Here is a 20,671-nt window from a genome sequence, read left to right on the forward strand (position 1 = left end):
CTCCCTGGGTGGTCGCTGTCTACCAACCTACTACCACAGGACGGTAGTACCTCCCTGGGTGGTCGCTGTCTACCAACCTACTACCACAGGACGGTAGTACCTCCCTGGGTGGTCGCTGTCTACCAACCTACTACCACAGGACGGTAGTACCTCCCTGGGTGGTCGCTGTCTACCAACCTACTACCACAGGACGGTAGTACCTCCCTGGGTGGTTGCTGTCTACCAACCTACTACCACAGGACGGTAGTACCTCCCTGGGTGGTTGCTGTCTACCAACCTACTACCACAGGACGGTAGTACCTCCCTGGGTGGTTGCTGTCTACCAACCTACTACCACAGGACGGTAGTACCTCCCTGGGTGGTTGCTGTCTACCAACCTACTACCACAGGACGGTAGTACCTCCCTGGGTGGTTGCTGTCTACCAACCTACTACCACAGGACGGTAGTACCTCCCTGGGTGGTTGCTGTCTACCAACCTACTACCACAGGACGGTAGTACCTCCCTTGGTGGTTGCTGTCTACCAACCTACTACCACAGGACGGTAGTACCTCCCTGGGTGGTTGCTGTCTACCAACCTGCTACCACAGGACGGTAGTACCTCCCTGGGTGGTTGCTGTCTACCAACCTACTACCACAGGACGGTAGTACCTCCCTGGGTGGTTGCTGTCTACCAACCTACTACCACAGAACGGTAGTACCTCCCTGGGTGGTTGCTGTCTACCAACCTACTACCACACCTCCCTGGGTGGTTGCTGTCTTCCAACCTACTACCACAGAACGGTAGTACCTCCCTGGGTGGCTGTCTACCAACCTACTGTAGTCCCTGGGTGGTTGCTGTCTACCAACCTACTACCACAGGACGGTAGTACCTCCCTGGGTGGTTGCTGTCTACCAACCTACTACCACAGGACGGTAGTACCTCCCTGGGTGGTTGCTGTCTACCAACCTACTACCACAGGACGGTAGTACCTCCCTGGGTGGTTGCTGTCTACCAACCTACTACCACAGGACGGTAGTACCTCGTACCTCCCTGGGTGGTTGCTGTCTACCAACCTAACACCACAGGACGGTAGTACCTCCCTCGGTGGTTGCTGTCTACCAACCTACTACCACAGGACGGTAGTACCTCCCTGGGTGGTTGTTGTCTACCAACCTACTACCACAGGACGGTAGTACCTCCCTGGGTGGTTGCTGTCTACCAACCTACTACCACAGGACGGTAGTACCTCCCTGGGTGGTTGCTGTCTACCAACCTACTACCACAGGACGGTAGTACCTCCCTGGGGTGTTGCTGTCTACCAACCTACTACCACAGGACGGTAGTACCTCCCTGGGTGGTTGCTGTCTACCACCCCACTACCACAGGACGGTAGTACCTCCCTGGGTGGTTGCTGTCTACCAACCTACTACCACAGGACGGTAGTACCTCCCTGGGTGGTTGCTGTCTACCAACCTACTACCACAGGACGGTAGTACCTCCCTGGGTGGTTGCTGTCTACCAACCTACTACCACAGGACGGTAGTACCTCCCTGGGTGGTTGCTGTCTACCAACCTACTACCACAGGACGGTAGTACCTCCCTGGGTGGTTGCTGTCTACCAACCTACTACCACAGGACGGTAGTACCTCCCTGGGTGGTTGCTGTCTACCAACCTACTACCACAGGACGGTAGTACCTCCCTGGGTGGTTGCTGTCTACCAACCTACTACCACAGGACGGTAGTACCTCCCTGGGTGGTTGCTGTCTACCAACCTACTACCACAGGACGGTAGTACCTCCCTGGGTGGTTGCTGTCTACCAACCTACTACCACAGGACGGTAGTACCTCCCTGGGTGGTTGCTGTCTACCAACCTACTACCACAGGACGGTAGTACCTCCCTGGGTGGTTGCTGTCTACCAACCTACTACCACAGGACGGTAGTACCTCCCTGGGTGGTTGCTGTCTACCAACCTACTACCACAGGACGGTAGTACCTCCCTGGGTGGTTGCTGTCTACCAACCTACTACCACAGGACGGTAGTACCTCCCTGGGTGGTTGCTGTCTACCAACCTACTACCACAGGACGGTAGTACCTCCCTGGGTGGTTGCTGTCTACCAACCTACTACCACAGGACGGTAGTACCTCCCTGGGTGGTTGCTGTCTACCAACCTACTACCACAGGACGGTAGTACCTCCCTGGGTGGTTGCTGTCTACCAACCTACTACCACAGGACGGTAGTACCTCCCTGGGTGGTTGCTGTCTACCAACCTACTACCACAGGACGGTAGTACCTCCCTGGGTGGTTGCTGTCTACCAACCTACTACCACAGGACGGTAGTACCTCCCTGGGTGGTTGCTGTCTACCAACCTACTACCACAGGACGGTAGTACCTCCCTGTGTGGTTGCTGTCTACCAACCTACTACCACAGGACGGTAGTACCTCCCTGGGTGGTTGCTGTCTACCAACCTACTACCACAGGACGGTAGTACCTCCCTGGGTGGTTGCTGTCTACCAACCTACTACCACAGGACGGTAGTACCTCCCTGTGTGGTTGCTGTCTACCAACCTACTACCACAGGACGGTAGTACCTCCCTGGGTGGTTGCTGTCTACCAACCTACTACCACAGGACGGTAGTACCTCCCTGTGTGGTTGCTGTCTACCAACCTACTACCACAGGACGGTAGTACCTCCCTGGGTGGTTGCTGTCTACCAACCTACTACCACAGGACGGTAGTACCTCCCTGTGTGGTTGCTGTCTACCAACCTACTACCACAGGACGGTAGTACCTCCCTGGGTGGTTGCTGTCTACCAACCTACTACCACAGGACGGTAGTACCTCCCTGGGTGGTTGCTGTCTACCAACCTACTACCACAGGACGGTAGTACCTCCCTGGGTGGTTGCTGTCTACCAACCTACTACCACAGGACGGTAGTACCTCCCTGGGTGGTTGCTGTCTACCAACCTACTACCACAGGACGGTAGTACCTCCCTGTGTGGTTGCTGTCTACCAACCTACTTACTTTGAATAATATTAATGTGCAACACATCCTATTTTTTGTGTTTATCTATATGAAGAAAAGAAGAAGAAAAAGATGAAGATGAAGAAGAAGTAGAGGAAGAAGAAGAAGAAGAAGAAAAAATTATTTTGATTACTTGCAATAGAGTCCTTTGATCTTGTCCCGCAGAGAGCGACCCACAACAGTCGGCTAACACCCAGGTACTTACTTACCGCTAGGTACAGCAGCAGATGTAAACAAAACGCACCCAATGTATCCACATATAAACTAAATAATGTAGGTCTTAATACTACTGATTGCGAAAAGGATTTAGTAGTTCAGTTATTCAGGCTAAAACGTTGTGTAGTTTTAAAAATAGGTTAGATAAATACATGAGTGGGTGTGGGTGGGTGTGAGTTGGACCTGACTAGCTTGTGCTGCTGGGTCTGGTGGAGGTGACCAGACTGGGTGGGTCATTGGGCTAATCCGGGGGGAGGGTCATTGGTCTAATCCGGGGGGATGGGCATATAGACCTGCTCCGTATGGGTCAGTAGGCCTGTTGCAGTGTTCCTTCTTTCTTATGTTCTTATTTGCTGCTGGAATCGAGCACCACCTGGTCATCGCTACTCACCTCTACTTTTCTCAATGATGAGGTGATAGTTGACCGAGGCGGACCCAGCACTCTCTCCGAATATAGTAACTCTCGAACTGTCACCACCGAAGCCTTCAATGTTGTCCTTGACCTATGGCGATATAAAAACTGGTCAACTAGTTAGTCCATAACTTTTACAATAGGCTCTTTTTTCTCTCTCCTTTTATAACAATGTAGTTTTTAGCGATCCTAATAACATTGAATATTCACTGTCAACTCTGTACAGTATTGTAATTCATTGTAATTCAATGTATACTAAAGATAAATTAATTTATTTATCTATAAAGTGTTTTTCCTTCAGGACAATATAGGGAACAACTGACCCACTGCATGGCTGTGATCTGGTCCCAGAGGCCAGCGTTCCCAGGTGCATCATCGTTGTCCAAGCTGAAGAAACCTGCCGTACGAAAATAAATAAATATAATGAGCAAATAAACCATGCAAACAGACGCCACATAAACCAGAGTTTACCATATAAAAAACTTAGAAAAGAATATATGAAAAAGAATTATATGTTATCTAGAAATCAGTAAAATATTATCAGGTCAACAGTTAGCTTGAGGAAGGGACACCCTTCGTGATGTTGAAGGGCTCTTGGTCCAAGGAATTGGGGGCTGCCCTTCTCTTGGATCGAATCTGTTTATCTTCAAATCGCCAAATCGCTGTATGAACCATGTGGGTTTAGCGTGTTAAGAGAGAAGGGTTGCACTCTTATAATTTACCCTATATGAAACACTAGGCTCGTGTAGGTCATCCAGCGGGGTATTGCGAGAGATAAGACGTTGAAAATTTAGACTATGACTGAAACATAAGTCATAATGAAAGAGGACGTGTCAGGATGGGAAAGTGTAACTAGAAGAGTCCTGCAAAGATCAGTATTAGGAATATGTAATATTCTTGATTTAAAATTAACATGGAATACTGAAACACTAGTACTAGTGGATTAGCGCTCTGCACAGATATTTTGGTGTTGTCGGCGAGTTTACTTACTTAGCTTTCATTCTATTATCAAGGTTCTTAATGTAACCCAAAGCTGACGATCCTCATGGAACTCTTCTTGTTATGGATCCACATTCTGATTTCGCCCCCATTCGTACCCAGCCTCTTAACACACTGAAGTACATAATGAAAAACAGATAGCGGAGGACTTCGAAAAAACTATCTAGGTTAATGACTATCGTGTCACTGGTGTTATGCTCACCCAAGGAACCTAGACGATAGTGAATGACCACAAGAATGACATCTCGGTCGAGGAGTTTGGTGGGAGTGTAGAGGGAAGCGTCTCCAGAGATGAAAGCACCACCGTGGATGAAGAGCATGACGGGCAGCAAGGTGCCGTTGTGCTTCTGCTCGAGTTCGTCCGGCAGCTGTGGAGGACGTCAAAAACTCAGAAGAGATGTTATACAAAATTACGGTATGCCTACTATTTATTTTAAACCAAAACGGGGAAACGTAGCCTAATTTTTTGCTTATATTTGCCTATAACAACATTACTCATGTTGGGTAAAAGAACACATGTACAACTGATGTGATATTTTATTATGTCAACGTTCCGCTTGACAAAGCTCCTGGAGAGCGAAACGTTGCCACAATAAAATATCACATTAGTTGTACATGTGTCTGCCCTTTTACCTAACATATTGTCGGTAATTCTACCTCCATTGATAATATTACTTAACCTATCTAAGAATTTAAATGGAGGGTAAGAATGACTAGTATGCAAATGATTTATTTTCAATGAAAACTAAGAAATATTGCCTAATATTTGCCAAAATTTGCATAAAATAATACTGCTCATTCCTCTTAACCAATCTAAGAATTTGTATAGGTGTGTTTAGGCTGAGGGAAGGAGGACGAGTGTCATGGAAGTACCACAGTACACTCGCAGGGCAGGAGGACGAGTGTCATGGAAGTACCACAGTACACTCGCAGGGCAGGAGGACGAGTGTCATGGAAGTACCACAGTACACTCGCAGGGCAGGAGGACGAGTATCGTGGAAGTACCACAGTACACTCGCAGGGCAGGAGGACGAGTGTCATGGAAGTACCACAGTACACTCGCAGGGCAGGGGGACGAGTGTCGTGGAAGTACCACAGTACACTCGCAGGGAAGAAGGACGAGTGTCGTGGAAGTACCACGGTGCACTCGCAGGGCAGGAGGACGAGTGTCGTGGAAGTACCACAGTACACTCGCAGGGCAGGAGGACGAGTGTCATGGAAGTATCACAGTACACTCGCAGGGCAGGAGGACGAGTGTCGTGGAAGTACCACAGTACACTCGCAGGGCAGGAGGACGAGTGTGGTGGAAGTATCACAGTACACTCGCAGGGCAGGAGGACGAGTGTCATGGAAGTACCACAGTACACTCGCAGGGCAGGAGGACGAGTATCGTGGAAGTACCACAGTACACTCGCAGGGCAGGAGGACGAGTGTCATGGAAGTACCACAGTACACTCGCAGGGCAGGGGGACGAGTGTCGTGGAAGTACCACAGTACACTCGCAGGGAAGAAGGACGAGTGTCGTGGAAGTACCACGGTGCACTCGCAGGGCAGGAGGACGAGTATCGTGGAAGTATCACAGTACACTAGCAGGGCAGGAGGACGAGTGTCGTGGAAGTACCACAGTACACTCGCAGGGCAGGAGGACGAGTGTGGTGGAAGTATCACAGTACACTCGCAGGGCAGGAGGACGAGTGTCATGTAAGTACCACAGTAAACTCGCAGGGCAGGAGGACGAGTGTCATGGAAGTATCACAGTACACTCGCAGGGCAGAAGGACGAGTGTCATGGAAGTATCACAGTACACTAGCAGGGCAGGAGGACGAGTGTCATGGAAGTATCAGAATACACTCGCAGGGCAGGAGGACGAGTGTCATGGAAGTATCACAGTACACTCGCAGGGCAGGAGGACGAGTGTCATGGAAGTATCACAGTACACTCGCAGGGCAGGAAGACGAGCGTCATGGAAGTATCACAGTATACTCGCAGGGCAGGAGGACGAGTGTCATGGAAGTACCACAGTACACTCGCAGGGCAGGAGGACGAGTGTCATGGAAGAATCACAGTACACTCGCAGGGCAGGGGGACGAGTGTCGTGGAAGTACCACAGTACACTCGCAGGGCAGGAGGACGAGTGTCATGGAAGTAACACAGTACACTCGCAGGGCAGGAGGACGAGTGTCATGGAAGTACCACAGTACACTCGCAGGGCAGGAGGACGAGTGTCGTGGAAGTACCACAGTACACTCGCAGGGCAGGAGGACGAGTGTCATGGAAGTAACACAGTACACTCGCAGGGCAGGAGGACGAGTGTCATGGAAGTACCACAGTACACTCGCAGGGCAGGAGGACGAGTGTCATGGAAGTACCACAGTACACTCACAGGGAAGAAGGACGAGTGTCGTGGAAGTACCACAGTACACTCGCAGGGAAGAAGGACGAGTGTCGTGGAAGTACCACAGTACACTCACAGGGCAGGGGGACGAGTGTCATGGAAGTACCACAGTACACTCACAGGGAAGAAGGACGAGTGTCGTGGAAGTACCACAGTACACTCGCAGGGCAGGGGGACGAGTGTCATGGAAGTACCACAGTACACTCACAGGGAAGAAGGACGAGTGTCGTGGAAGTACCACAGTACACTCGCAGGGCAGGAGGACGAGTGTCATGGAAGTATCACAGTACACTAGCAGGGCAGGAGGACGAGTGTCATGGAAGTATCAGAGTACACTCGCAGGGCAGGAGGACGAGTGTCATGGAAGTACCACAGTACACTCGCAGGGCAGGGGGACGAGTGTCATGGAAGTATCACAGTACACTCGCAGGGCAGGAGGACGAGTGTCATGGAAGTATCAAAGTACACTCGCAGGGCAGGAGGACGAGTGTCGTGGAAGTACCACAGTACACTCGCAGGGCAGGAGGACGAGTGTCATGGAAGTATCAGAGTACACTCGCAGGGCAGGACGACGAGTGTCATGGAAGTATCAGAGTACACTCGCAGGGCAGGAGGACGAGTGTCATGTAAGTACCACAGTAAACTCGCAGGGCAGGAGGACGAGTGTCATGGAAGTATCACAGTACACTCGCAGGGCAGAAGGACGAGTGTCATGGAAGTATCACAGTACACTAGCAGGGCAGGAGGACGAGTGTCATGGAAGTATCAGAATACACTCGCAGGGCAGGAGGACGAGTGTCATGGAAGTATCACAGTACACTCGCAGGGCAGGAGGACGAGTGTCATGGAAGTATCACAGTACACTCGCAGGGCAGGAAGACGAGCGTCATGGAAGTATCACAGTATACTCGCAGGGCAGGAGGACGAGTGTCATGGAAGTACCACAGTACACTCGCAGGGCAGGAGGACGAGTGTCATGGAAGAATCACAGTACACTCGCAGGGCAGGGGGACGAGTGTCGTGGAAGTACCACAGTACACTCGCAGGGCAGGAGGACGAGTGTCATGGAAGTAACACAGTACACTCGCAGGGCAGGAGGACGAGTGTCATGGAAGTACCACAGTACACTCGCAAGGCAGGAGGACGAGTGTCGTGGAAGTACCACAGTACACTCGCAGGGCAGGAGGACGAGTGTCATGGAAGTAACACAGTACACTCGCAGGGCAGGAGGACGAGTGTCATGGAAGTACCACAGTACACTCGCAGGGCAGGAGGACGAGTGTCATGGAAGTACCACAGTACACTCACAGGGAAGAAGGACGAGTGTCGTGGAAGTACCACAGTACACTCGCAGGGAAGAAGGACGAGTGTCGTGGAAGTACCACAGTACACTCACAGGGCAGGGGGACGAGTGTCATGGAAGTACCACAGTACACTCACAGGGAAGAAGGACGAGTGTCGTGGAAGTACCACAGTACACTCGCAGGGCAGGGGGACGAGTGTCATGGAAGTACCACAGTACACTCACAGGGAAGAAGGACGAGTGTCGTGGAAGTACCACAGTACACTCGCAGGGCAGGAGGACGAGTGTCATGGAAGTATCACAGTACACTAGCAGGGCAGGAGGACGAGTGTCATGGAAGTATCAGAGTACACTCGCAGGGCAGGAGGACGAGTGTCATGGAAGTACCACAGTACACTCGCAGGGCAGGGGGACGAGTGTCATGGAAGTATCACAGTACACTCGCAGGGCAGGAGGACGAGTGTCATGGAAGTATCAAAGTACACTCGCAGGGCAGGAGGACGAGTGTCGTGGAAGTACCACAGTACACTCGCAGGGCAGGAGGACGAGTGTCATGGAAGTATCAGAGTACACTCGCAGGGCAGGAGGACGAGTGTCATGGAAGTATCAGAGTACACTCGCAGGGCAGGAGGACGAGTGTCATGGAAGTACCACAGTACACTCGCAGGGCAGGGGGACGAGTGTCATGGAAGTATCACAGTACACTCGCAGGGCAGGAGGACGAGTGTCATGGAAGTATCAAAGTACACTCGCAGGGCAGGAGGACGAGTGTCGTGGAAGTACCACAGTACACTCGCAGGGCAGGAGGACGAGTGTCATGGAAGTATCAGAGTACACTCGCAGGGCAGGAGGACGAGTATCATGGAAGTACCACAGTACACTCGTAGGGCAGGAGGACGAGTGTCATGGAAGTACCACAGTACACTCGCAGGGCAGGAGGACGAGTGTCATGGAAGTACCACAGTACACTCGCAGGGCAGGGGGACGAGTGTCATGGAAGTACCACAGTACACTTGCAGGGAAGAAGGACGAGTGTCGTGGAAGTACCACGGTACACTCGCAGGGCAGGAGGACGAGTGTCGTGGAAGTACCACAGAACACTCGCAGGGCAGGAGGACGAGTGTGGTGGAAGTATCACAGTACACTCGCAGGGCAGGAGGACGAGTGTGGTGGAAGTATCACAGTACACTCGCAGGGCAGGAGGACGAGTGTCATGTAAGTACCACAGTACACTCGCAGGGCAGGAGGACGAGTGTCATGGAAGTATCACAGTACACTCGCAGGGCAGAAGGACGAGTGTCATGGAAGTATCACAGTACACTAGCAGGGCAGGAGGACGAGTGTCATGGAAGTATCAGAATACACTCGCAGGGCAGGAGGACGAGTGTCATGGAAGTATCACAGTACACTAGCAGGGCAGGAGGACGATTGTCGTGGAAGTACCACAGTACACTCGCAGGGCAGGAGGACGAGTGTGGTGGAAGTATCACAGTACACTCGCAGGGCAGGAGGACGAGTGTCATGTAAGTACCACAGTACACTCGCAGGGCAGGAGGACGAGTGTCATGGAAGTATCACAGTACACTCGCAGGGCAGAAGGACGAGTGTCATGGAAGTATCACAGTACACTAGCAGGGCAGGAGGACGAGTGTCATGGAAGTATCAGAATACACTCGCAGGGCAGGAGGACGAGTGTCATGGAAGTATCACGGTACACTCGCAGGGCAGGAGGACGAGTGTCATGAAAGTACCACAGTACACTCTCAGGGCAGGAGGACGAGTGTCATGGAAGTATCAGAGTACACTCGCAGGGCAGGAGGACGAGTGTCATGGAAATTCCACAGTACACTCGCAGGGCAGGGGGACGAGTGTCATGGAAGTTCCACGGTACACTCGCAGGGCAGGAGGACGAGTGTCATGGAAGTATCACAGTACACTCGCAGGGCAGGGGGACGAGTGTCATGGAAGTACCACAGTACACTCGCAGGGCAGGAGGACGAGTGTCGTGGAAGTACCACGGTACACTCGCAGGGCAGGAGGACGAGTGTCGTGGAAGTACCACAGTACACTCGCAGGGCAGGAGGACGAGTGTCGTGGAAGTACCACGGTATACTCGCAGGGCAGGGGGACGAGTGTCGTGGAAGTACCACAGAACACTCGCAGGGCAGGGGGACGAGTGTCGTGGAAGTACCACAGCACACTCGCAGGGCAGGAGGACGAGTGTCATGGAAGTACCACAGTACACTCGCAGGGCAGGAGGACGAGTGTCATGTAAGTATCAGAGTACACTAGCAGGGCAGGAGGACGAGTGTCATGGAAGTATCACAGTACACTCGCAGGGCAGGAGGACGAGTGTCATGGAAGTATCACAGTACACTCGCAGGGCAGGAAGAAGAGCGTCATGGAAGTATCACAGTACACTCGCAGGGCAGGAGGACGAGTGTCATGGAAGTACCACAGTACACTCTCAGGGCAGGAGGACGAGTGTCATGGAAGTATCAGAGTACACTCGCAGGGCAGGAGGACGAGTGTCATGGAAATTCCACAGTACACTCGCAGGGCAGGGGGACGAGTGTCATGGAAGTTCCACGGTACACTCGCAGGGCAGGAGGACGAGTGTCATGGAAGTATCACAGTATACTCGCAGGGCAGGGGGACGAGTGTCATGGAAGTTCCACGGTACACTCGCAGGGCAGGAGGACGAGTGTCATGGAAGTATCACAGTACACTCGCAGGGCAGGGGGACGAGTGTCATAGAAGTTCCACGGTACACTCGCAGGGCAGGGGAAGGACGAGCAAGAGGGCACAGAATACGCAAACAAAATGCCCGAGTGGCTTACGTAAGGTGTATATACGTTGAGGAACAGACAGTCCTCATCTCCTACAGGACCGTGGTAGAGCAAGCCTCGCTGAGGGCACATGTTTCCCAGATGGTTGGCCACCACCGTGTCGTTTTCCGGGTAAGGGTCTGCTGGCTCAGTTTTCTGTGAGGATGAGATGAAAGTCAAAATTGAGTCAGGTAAAAAAAATCATAATTTCTCTCTTTTTTTTATTTGACGTGAAGCGCTACAACCGTATGGATTATTCATTCACAAAAAGATTACTCGAGGCTCGACCCTCCGCCCACAGACAAATAGTCAAAATCACATAAAACGGAACACGGCAGTTACCCTGAAATGGTAGGCTAGGTAAATGACTGGATCATCGCCAGACAAGAATAATTTGATTCCTAAAAGAGGGATTAATTAATATCTCAAAAAGTTGTAAAATTAAAATGTCAGCAAATGTATGCAGATACATACACACACACACACACATACACGCACACACACACACACACACACACACACACACACACACACACACACACACACACACACACACACACACACACACACATACACACAAACATACACACACACAATATATATATATATATATATATATATATATATATATATATATATATATATATATATATATATATATATATATATATATATATATATATATATATATACATATATATATATATATATATATATATATATATATATATATATATATATATATATATATATATATATATATATATATATATGTCGTGCCGAATATGTAAAACTGGTCAATTAGCAATAACTCATTTAAAAATAAATCCTATCTAAAATTTTCTCCTATACGTTTAAAGATATATTCTTTTCATTAATGTTAGTGTAAAAAATTTTAATTTTGCATCAAAAGAATCTTAGAAAACTTACCTAACCTTATTATAACAAGAACAATTTATTTTAGCCTAACCCAACTAAATATACTTTAGATTTGTTTACAATAATTTAATACTAAACAAACACAGTGAAATATATTTTTTTCGTTAGGTTCTGAATGATTTTGGCGAAATTATTGCATACACAAATTTTCACTTGTCCTATATGGCAAGATTAAGAACATAAGAACGAAGGAACACTGCAGCAGGCCTACTGGCCCATGCGAGGCAGGTCCAAGTCTCCTACCGGCTTAGGCCAATGCACCCAATCCAATCAGGTCAGGTCACATTGACTTAAGGGAGGAACACGGCAACCGACCTGGTAGCACAAGCTAACAGGTCCAACTCACACCCACCCACATCCACTCATGTATTTATCCAACCTATTTTTAAAGCTACACAACGTTCTGGCCTCTATCACTGTACTTGGGAGTTTGTTCCACTCATCCACAACTCTATCACCAAACCAGTACTTTCCTATATCCTTCCTGAATCTGAATTTTTCCAACTTAAAACCATTGCTGCGAGTCCTGTCTAGGCTAGATACTCTCAGCACACTATTTACATCCCCTTTATTTATTAAACTTACCTAACCTGGTTATAACAAGCGCAATTTATTTTAGCCTAACCCAACTAAATATATTTTAGATTTGTTTACAGTAATTTAATACTAAACAAACACAATGAAATATATTTTTTTAGTTAGGTTCAGAATGATTTTGGCGATAGTATTGCATACACAAATTTTCGTTTGTCCTATATGGCAAGATGAGCGTTGCTATTTAAGCCAAGATCGCAAGTTCTGCCTATTCGGCACGACATATGGAGATGTCATGTCTGAGGGCAATGTGTGGTGTGAATATAATGCAGAGAATTCGTAGTTTGGAAGTTAGGAGGAGGTGCGGGATTACCAAAACTGTTGTCCAGAGGGCTGAGGAAGGGTTGTTGAGGTGGTTCGGACATGTAGAGAGAATGGAGCGAAACAGAATGACTTCAAGAGTGTATCAGTCTGTAGTGGAAGGAAGGCGGGGTAGGGGTCGGCCTAGGAAGGGTTGGAGGGAGGGGGTAAAGGAGGTTTTGTGTGCGAGGGGCTTGGACTTCCAGCAGGCATGCGTGAGCGTGTTTGATAGGAGTGAATGGAGACAAATGGTTTTTAATACTTGACGTGCTGTTGGAGTGTGAGCAAAGTAACATTTATGAAGGGATTCAGGGAAACCGGCAGGCCGGACTTGAGTCCTGGAGATGGGAAGTACAGTGCCTGCACTCTGAAGGAGGGGTGTTAATGTTGCAGTTTAAAAACTGTAGTGTAAAGCACCCTTCTGGCAAGACAGTGATGGAGTGAATGATGGTGAAAGTTTTTCTTTTTCGGGCCACCCTGCCTTGGTGGGAATCGGCCAGTGTGATAATAAAATAAAATAAACATTATATATATATATATATATATATATATATATAAAGTGGGTGTTGCACATGTTTCTTATTCTGAGGCCCAGAAGCTATACTTGTGTCTTATTCAGATACCCAAGTGTTGCACATGTGTCTCATCCAGATACCCAGGTGTTACACATGTGTCTTATTCAGATACCCAGGTGCTGCACATGTGTCATATCCAGATACCCAGGTGTTACACATGTGTCTTATTCAGATACCTAGGTGCTGCACATGTGTCATATCCAGATACCCAGGTGTTACACATGTGTGTTATTCAGATACCCAGGTGCTGCACATGTGTCTTATCCAGAAACATGTGCACTTAATATAATACTACTACCACTATATAGAAAGCCACTTGTTATGCCGAGCATTTCCGGCAAATTAGGTCAATTTTTCCCAGGATGCGACCCACACTAGTCGACTAACACCCAGGTTCCCATTTTACTGATGGGGAACATAGACAACCAGTGCAAAGAAACACGCCCAATGTTTCTACCCCTGCTGGGAATCGAACCCAGGACCCTCGCCGTGTGAAGCGAGAGCTTTAGCCATCAGACCACGGGGTCTATCAACCACCTCTGATGGCACTGGGTATTTCCACCACCTCTGGTGGCACTGGGCGTCTCCGCCACCTCTGATGATGACACTGGGTATCTCAACATCCTCTGATGGCACTGGTTGTCTCCACCACCTCTGGTGGCACTGGGTGTCTCCACCACCTCTGATGGCACTGGTTGTCTCCACCACCTCTGGTGGCACTGGGTGTCTCCACCACCTATGATGGCACTGCGTGCCTCTACCACACTTTGTGGCACTGGGTGCCACCACTTGTAGTGGCACTCTCTCCTCTACATGAAACAGAAACAAAAACTCAATTCTTTTTGTAACTTTGAAACAAGAAAATTTAAATAAAAAAAAACTTGTTTTAATACCACTTGGTTTTCTAGTTTGCTGGTGTTACTCCCACCAGCAAACAACTGCTGGTGTTACTCCAACCAGCAAACAACTACTGGTGTTACTCCAACCAGCAAACAACTGCTAGTGTTACTCCCACCAGCAAACAACTGCTGATGTTACTCCAACAAGCAAACAACTGCTGGTGTTACTCCAACCAGCAAACAACTGCTGGTGTTACCCCCACCAGCTAACAACTACTGGTGTTACTCCCACCAGCAAACAACTGGTGTTACTCCCACCAGCAAACAACTGCTGGTGTTACTCCCACCAGCAAACAACTACTGGTGTTACTCCCACCAGCAAACAACTACTGGTGTTACTCCCACCAGCAAACAACTACTGGTGTTACTCCCACCAGCAAACAACTACTGGTGTTACTCCCACCAGCAAACAACTACTGGTGTTACTCCCACCAGCAAACAACTACTGGTGTTACTCCCACCAGCAAACAACTGCTGGTGTTACTCCCACCAGCAAACAACTACTGGTGTTACTCCCACCAGCAAACAACTACTGGTGTTACTCTCACCAGTAAACAACTACGCAAAAGAGCCTTACTGGCAAGCAACTATGCAACTCCTTACCAGCAAACTATCATAAATGAACAACGAGAAGCTAGACCATCATTAGTGAACCACTGCGTAAGGAGACCATCACCAGTAAAGAACTGCGTAAACAGACCATCACCAACAAACAACTAAGAAAACCCCCTCACTAGCAAACACCTAGCCAAGAATAAAACAAGTGAAAAACCCTCAGCAAAGAATATATAAGAAAAGGGGAACACTGCAGCAGGTCTCCTAGCCCAAACCAGGCAGGACCTTCTCTAAACCAACCGTCGCAAGCGTACCATCGCAGGCAAACAATTATACAGTTAAGAGCCTCACCTTGAACCTGAAATCGCCTGTGGGAGGTTTCCCGTAGCGTATGCCCTGAAAAGCATATATGGTCCTGTTGTTGATAGTCTGCATTGTTTTGCCCTCCACTGTTGTCGTGTATTTGGCTCCATTAAGGTTCGGATGGTCGATCGTGGGAGGTGTGGCATCCGTGATGGTGTACCTGGTTAAGGCGAGCATAATTAATTCTGTGGAAGAGGATCCTTGTGACGACGTTTCGGACCGTCCTGGAGCATTAGCAATGGTGCAGGGTGGACCGAAACGTCGTCATAAGGTTTCTCTCCTAACTGCGTGGCTTTTGGTGAACTGTTGCGACTTTAACAAGTCAAAACCACACGATCCATGTGATTTGCTTCTGGCTCGATAAAGTCCACTGTGTGGGCGAAACTTTGTCAATAAAAGATCACATTATACTGCATTTACATCCACTTTACCATCGTGTCGATACTTTACATCATTTCACTCCAAGTTTTAGGCCAACTAAGTGAAAATGTTCTTCAATTAAAAGACTAGATTATACGCCATTAAAGCCACAACTCAAATGTCCATTAACAACAATACTCCAAACTGAGGATTAAAGTAAGCTTTCAGTTTCCATATATTGAGATACACTGTATACCATGTCAGCTGAACCTCTCAAAATATATACCATGAGATATACACTAGTTGTATATACACCAGGATATATACTACTCGTTGTATAAGTATTAGGATATTCACTTCACGATGTATATATATATATATATATATATATATATATATATATATATACATATATGTATATATATATACATATATATATACACATATATATATATACATATATATATATATATATATATATATATATATATATAATATATATATATATATATATAATATATATATATATATATATATATATATATGTAGGAGTGAGGAAGAGCCAGTTGTGAGTGTGGGGGAAGTTCGTGAGGCAGTAGGTAAAATGAAAGGGGGTAAGGCAGCCGGGATTGATGGGATAAAGATAGAAATGTTAAAAGCAGGTGGGGATATAGTTTTGGAGTGGTTGGTGCAATTATTTAATAAATGTATGGAAGAGGGTAAGGTACCTAGGGATTGGCAGAGATCCTGCATAGTTCCTTTGTATAAAGGCAAAGGGGATAAAAGAGAGTGCAAAAATTATAGGGGGATAAGTCTGTTGAGTATACCTGGTAAAGTGTATGGTAGAGTTATAATTGAAAGAATTAAGAGTAAGACGGAGAATAGGATAGCAGATGAACAAGGAGGCTTTAGGAAAGGTAGGGGGTGTGTGGACCAGGTGTTTACAGTGAAACATATTAGTGAACAGTATTTAGATAAGGCTAAAGAGGTCTTTGTGGCATTTATGGATTTGGAAAAGGCGTATGACAGGGTGGATAGGGGGGCAATGTGGCAGATGTTGCAAGTGTATGGTGTAGGAGGTAGGTTACTGAAAGCAGTGAAGAGTTTTTACGAGGATAGTGAGGCTCAAGTTAGAGTATGTAGGAAAGAGGGAATTTTTTTCCCAGTAAAAGTAGGCCTTAGACAAGGATGTGTGATGTCACCGTGGTTGTTTAATATATTTATAGATGGGGTTGTAAGAGAAGTAAATGCGAGGGTCTTGGCAAGAGGCGTGGAGTTAAAAGATAAAGAATCACACACAAAGCGGGAGTTGTCACAGTTGCTCTTTGCTGATGACACTGTGCTCTTGGGAGATTCTGAAGAGCAGTTGCAGAGATTGGTGGATGAATATGGTAGGGTGTGCAAAAGAAGAAAATTAAAGGTGAATACAGGAAAGAGTAAGGTTATGAGGATAACAAAAAGATTAGGTGATGAAAGATTGGAAATCAGATTGGAGGGAGAGAGTATGGAGGAGGTGAACGTATTCAGATATTTGGGAGTGGACGTGTCAGCGGATGGGTCTATGAAAGATGAGGTGAATCATAGAATTGATGAGGGAAAAAGAGTGAGTGGTGCACTTAGGAGTCTGTGGAGACAAAGAACTTTGTCCTTGGAGGCAAAGAGGGGAATGTATGAGAGTATAGTTTTACCAACGCTCTTATATGGGTGTGAAGCGTGGGTGATGAATGTTGCAGCGAGGAGAAGGCTGGAGGCAGTGGAGATGTCATGTCTGAGGGCAATGTGTGGTGTGAATATAATGCAGAGAATTCGTAGTTTGGAAGTTAGGAGGAGGTGCGGGATTACCAAAACTGTTGTCCAGAGGGCTGAGGAAGGGTTGTTGAGGTGGTTCGGACATGTAGAGAGTATGGAGCGAAACAGAATAACTTCAAGAGTGTATCAGTCTGTAGTGGAAGGAAGGCGGGGTAGGGGTCGGCCTAAGAAAGGTTGGAGGGAAGGGGTAAAGGAGGTTTTGTGTGCGAGGGGCTTGGACTTCCAGCAGGCATGCATGAGCGTGTTTGATTGGAGTGAATGGAGACAAATGGTTTTTAATACTTGACGTGCTGTTGGAGTGTGAGCAAAGTAACATTTATGAAGGGATTCAGGGAAACCGGCAGGCCGGACTTGAGTCCTGGAGATGGGAAGTACAGTGCCTGCACTCTGAAGGAGGGGTGTTAATGTTGCAGTTAAAAAAAAAAAACTGTAGTGTAAAGCACCCTTCTGGCAAGACAGTGATGGAGTGAATGATGGTGAAAGTTTTTCTTTTTCGGGCCACCCTGCCTTGGTGGGAATCGGCCAGTGTGATAATAAAAAAAAAAAAAAATATATATATGTATAAATATATATATATATATAAATATATATATATATATATATATATATATATATATATATATATATATATATATATATATATATATATAGGCAGGGTGAACCGAGAATAAAGAAACACTTTCATCATCATTCATTCTATCACTGTCAGAGGCGTGTCTACACTACAGTTAAAAATGTGCAGCATATCTACATCCGTCCTTCAGGAACTCACTGGCACTGTACTTCCCACATCCAGGACTCAAGTGCCGTTTCCGGTTTCCCTGAATTCCTTCATAAATGTTACTTAGCTCACACTCCAACAGCACGTCAGGTCATAAAAATCATTCGTCTCCATTTGCTCCGGTATAACACGCCCACGCACGCTTGCTGGAAGTCCAAGCCCCTCTCACACAAAACCTCCTTTACCCCCTCCCTCCAACCTTTCCTAGTCCGACCCCTACCCCGCCTTCCCTCCACTACAGATTTATACACTCTCGAAGTCATTTTCTTTTGTTCCATCCTCTCTACATATCCGAACCACCTCAACCACCCCTCCTCAGCCCTCTGGATATATATATATATATATATATATATATATATATATATATATATATATATATATATATATATATATATATATATATATATATATATATATATATATATATGCTGTTCATGCACTCACTGGAAGCATACAATAATTGCACCATACATTCAATGACACCACAAGGTCACTCACTGGTTCCAGAAGGTCTGAATGCCTTCGTGGTCGTAGCCTTCGGTCTCGTCAAAGACGCCGATGAAATCTCGAGATGCGACTTGGAGGAGATCGAGTGGTGTTCTTGCCTGTGTCACCCCCAGGACGACAAGCAACGTGGCCAGTACCCTGTACATCTGGAAACACAGACCTTTCGTAATGTTATGCATGAACCAGGTGTATCTCTGTAATATTAAAAAGTGTACTTTCACATTATTACAAGTTAAGCAGCCTTCGTTATACTGGAAGATGTACTTCGGCAGCGGTATAGGTATTAATTCATGTAGTAGACATGTTTGTGTTTCTGTCATGGTCAAAGTTATACATTTATAGTAATGCAGCTGGGACGATAAAATGTATGTCATAATGAACTGTGCGTTTATAGGTTTTTCTTTATTTTATCACAGTACCAACACCCATGATTGCCTCGTCTCTGCCAACAGCTTCACTACAATATATCCTGATCATCTGAAACCGTAATTTTTATATTTATTTTTTAAGACTTCAAGCTAACAGAGGAAGCATTCCAGAATTATTTACTGCATAGAAACCGTTTCATTTTCTTCAATTACAGGCGTTAATCAAAACCTACACATCTTAAAACCAATACAAACTTTCCACTAGGATACACCAGCTTTCAAAGTTGAAAGCCAGCCTGATGAGGCATTCTTTAGTAATCACTCGGAAACCAATGTCTCTTTTTTTTTTTTTTTTTTTTTTTTTTTTTTTTTTTTTTTTTTTTTTTTTTTTTTAATAAATCTGGCAAATTAGGGCTTATAGATCCCGACAGCAATACTATTATTTTTCTGAGAGAAAAAAATCTTCACCACCTTAAGTTTGAAGTTGTTCAGTTGTTCTCTGCTAAAATTATAGTATGGAAAATAATATCCCACAATTTTTTGAAAATTTTTTTGGTAAATTGGCACCTAAAAACTTAAGATCAATCCATGACGTCATTAATTAAGATACACTTGACTTTAGGAATTGAAACTGATCAGATAAAATCATTATCTAGCTAGTGCAGAGAAACCAATGTTTTTTTTTAAATTGTCAAAATGCAAAAATTACACAGATCAGTAACAATGTAAACCATTTTTTGAGCGAAATCTATCATTACTGAAAGTTTGAAGTCGACCAGAAGAAGAATTCTCCAGATATCAGACAAAATCTAACATTTCCATGTTTATTTACTCTTAGTAAATCAATAATCTTAGACAGCTTCATGCTTCTCATAAGAGTCTTCAGCAATTAAAAACTCAGTCGTTCAGGTGAATTATTACTCAAGTCACTTTATGAAAAATATTCTCCATTATTTTAAAACTAATTAACAGTCTGAACCTTCTGTTTAATACTAACACGCCAGTGTTGAAAATTTGAGGACGGTTACTAAATTTATTGTATGCAAACCAAACTTGGGAACGGCTTTAAAAAAAATGACAAAAGGTCATCTGCCCTTCCCACAATAGTTGCATGATTTTTTCTTAATGATAGTTCTTCTTCTTGATTCGCTGGCACTCTCCCGACCCGGGCCACCACTTGGTGGTGGCCCGGGCCACCATGGCTTCCTTTCTCGGGAGTATCTCAGACTAATGTCTGCCATGGGAGGAGGTACAAGTACCTCCTTATCGTTGGGACCAATTGCCCCCAGACCTAGCCACATTCCCTGCCCTCACGGGGCTCGTAGGGAGAAGCTAGGCCTCTCTGGTCTGCCATCCCCACCCCAAGGGGGCTAATGGGAATGGCAGTCTTGTGAACTGCAAGCTCTGGCTCGGGCACCTACCCTACCCTAGAAGAGCTGGGCATGGTGTCGATCC

At 46.6% G+C, this 20,671-nt stretch overlaps 1 protein-coding gene across 4 annotated transcripts in view; it reads right to left on the reverse strand.

Moving 5' to 3' along the window:
* Window positions 1-20,671, reverse strand: part of LOC128686748 (juvenile hormone esterase-like) — a 74,121-nt gene that overhangs the window by 40,710 nt on the left and 12,740 nt on the right. For 3 of the 4 annotated variants that reach the window (XM_070082297.1, XM_070082300.1, XM_070082298.1), the window contains exons 2-7: window positions 18,840-18,994; window positions 15,380-15,551; window positions 11,179-11,322; window positions 4,843-5,008; window positions 3,965-4,038; window positions 3,621-3,732 (exon numbers count right to left, since the gene is read on the reverse strand). In XM_070082297.1, coding sequence (XP_069938398.1) covers window positions 3,621-3,732; window positions 3,965-4,038; window positions 4,843-5,008; window positions 11,179-11,322; window positions 15,380-15,551; window positions 18,840-18,994 — 823 coding nt within the window. Of the gene's footprint in view, window positions 1-3,620; window positions 3,733-3,964; window positions 4,039-4,842; window positions 5,009-11,178; window positions 11,323-15,379; window positions 15,552-18,839; window positions 19,009-20,671 lie in introns of all 4 variants that reach the window. The other variant, XM_070082301.1, reaches the window with a different exon arrangement.

This window comes from Cherax quadricarinatus, chromosome 7 (assembly GCF_038502225.1).
Source record: "Cherax quadricarinatus isolate ZL_2023a chromosome 7, ASM3850222v1, whole genome shotgun sequence".
NCBI lineage: Eukaryota > Metazoa > Arthropoda > Malacostraca > Decapoda > Parastacidae > Cherax > Cherax quadricarinatus.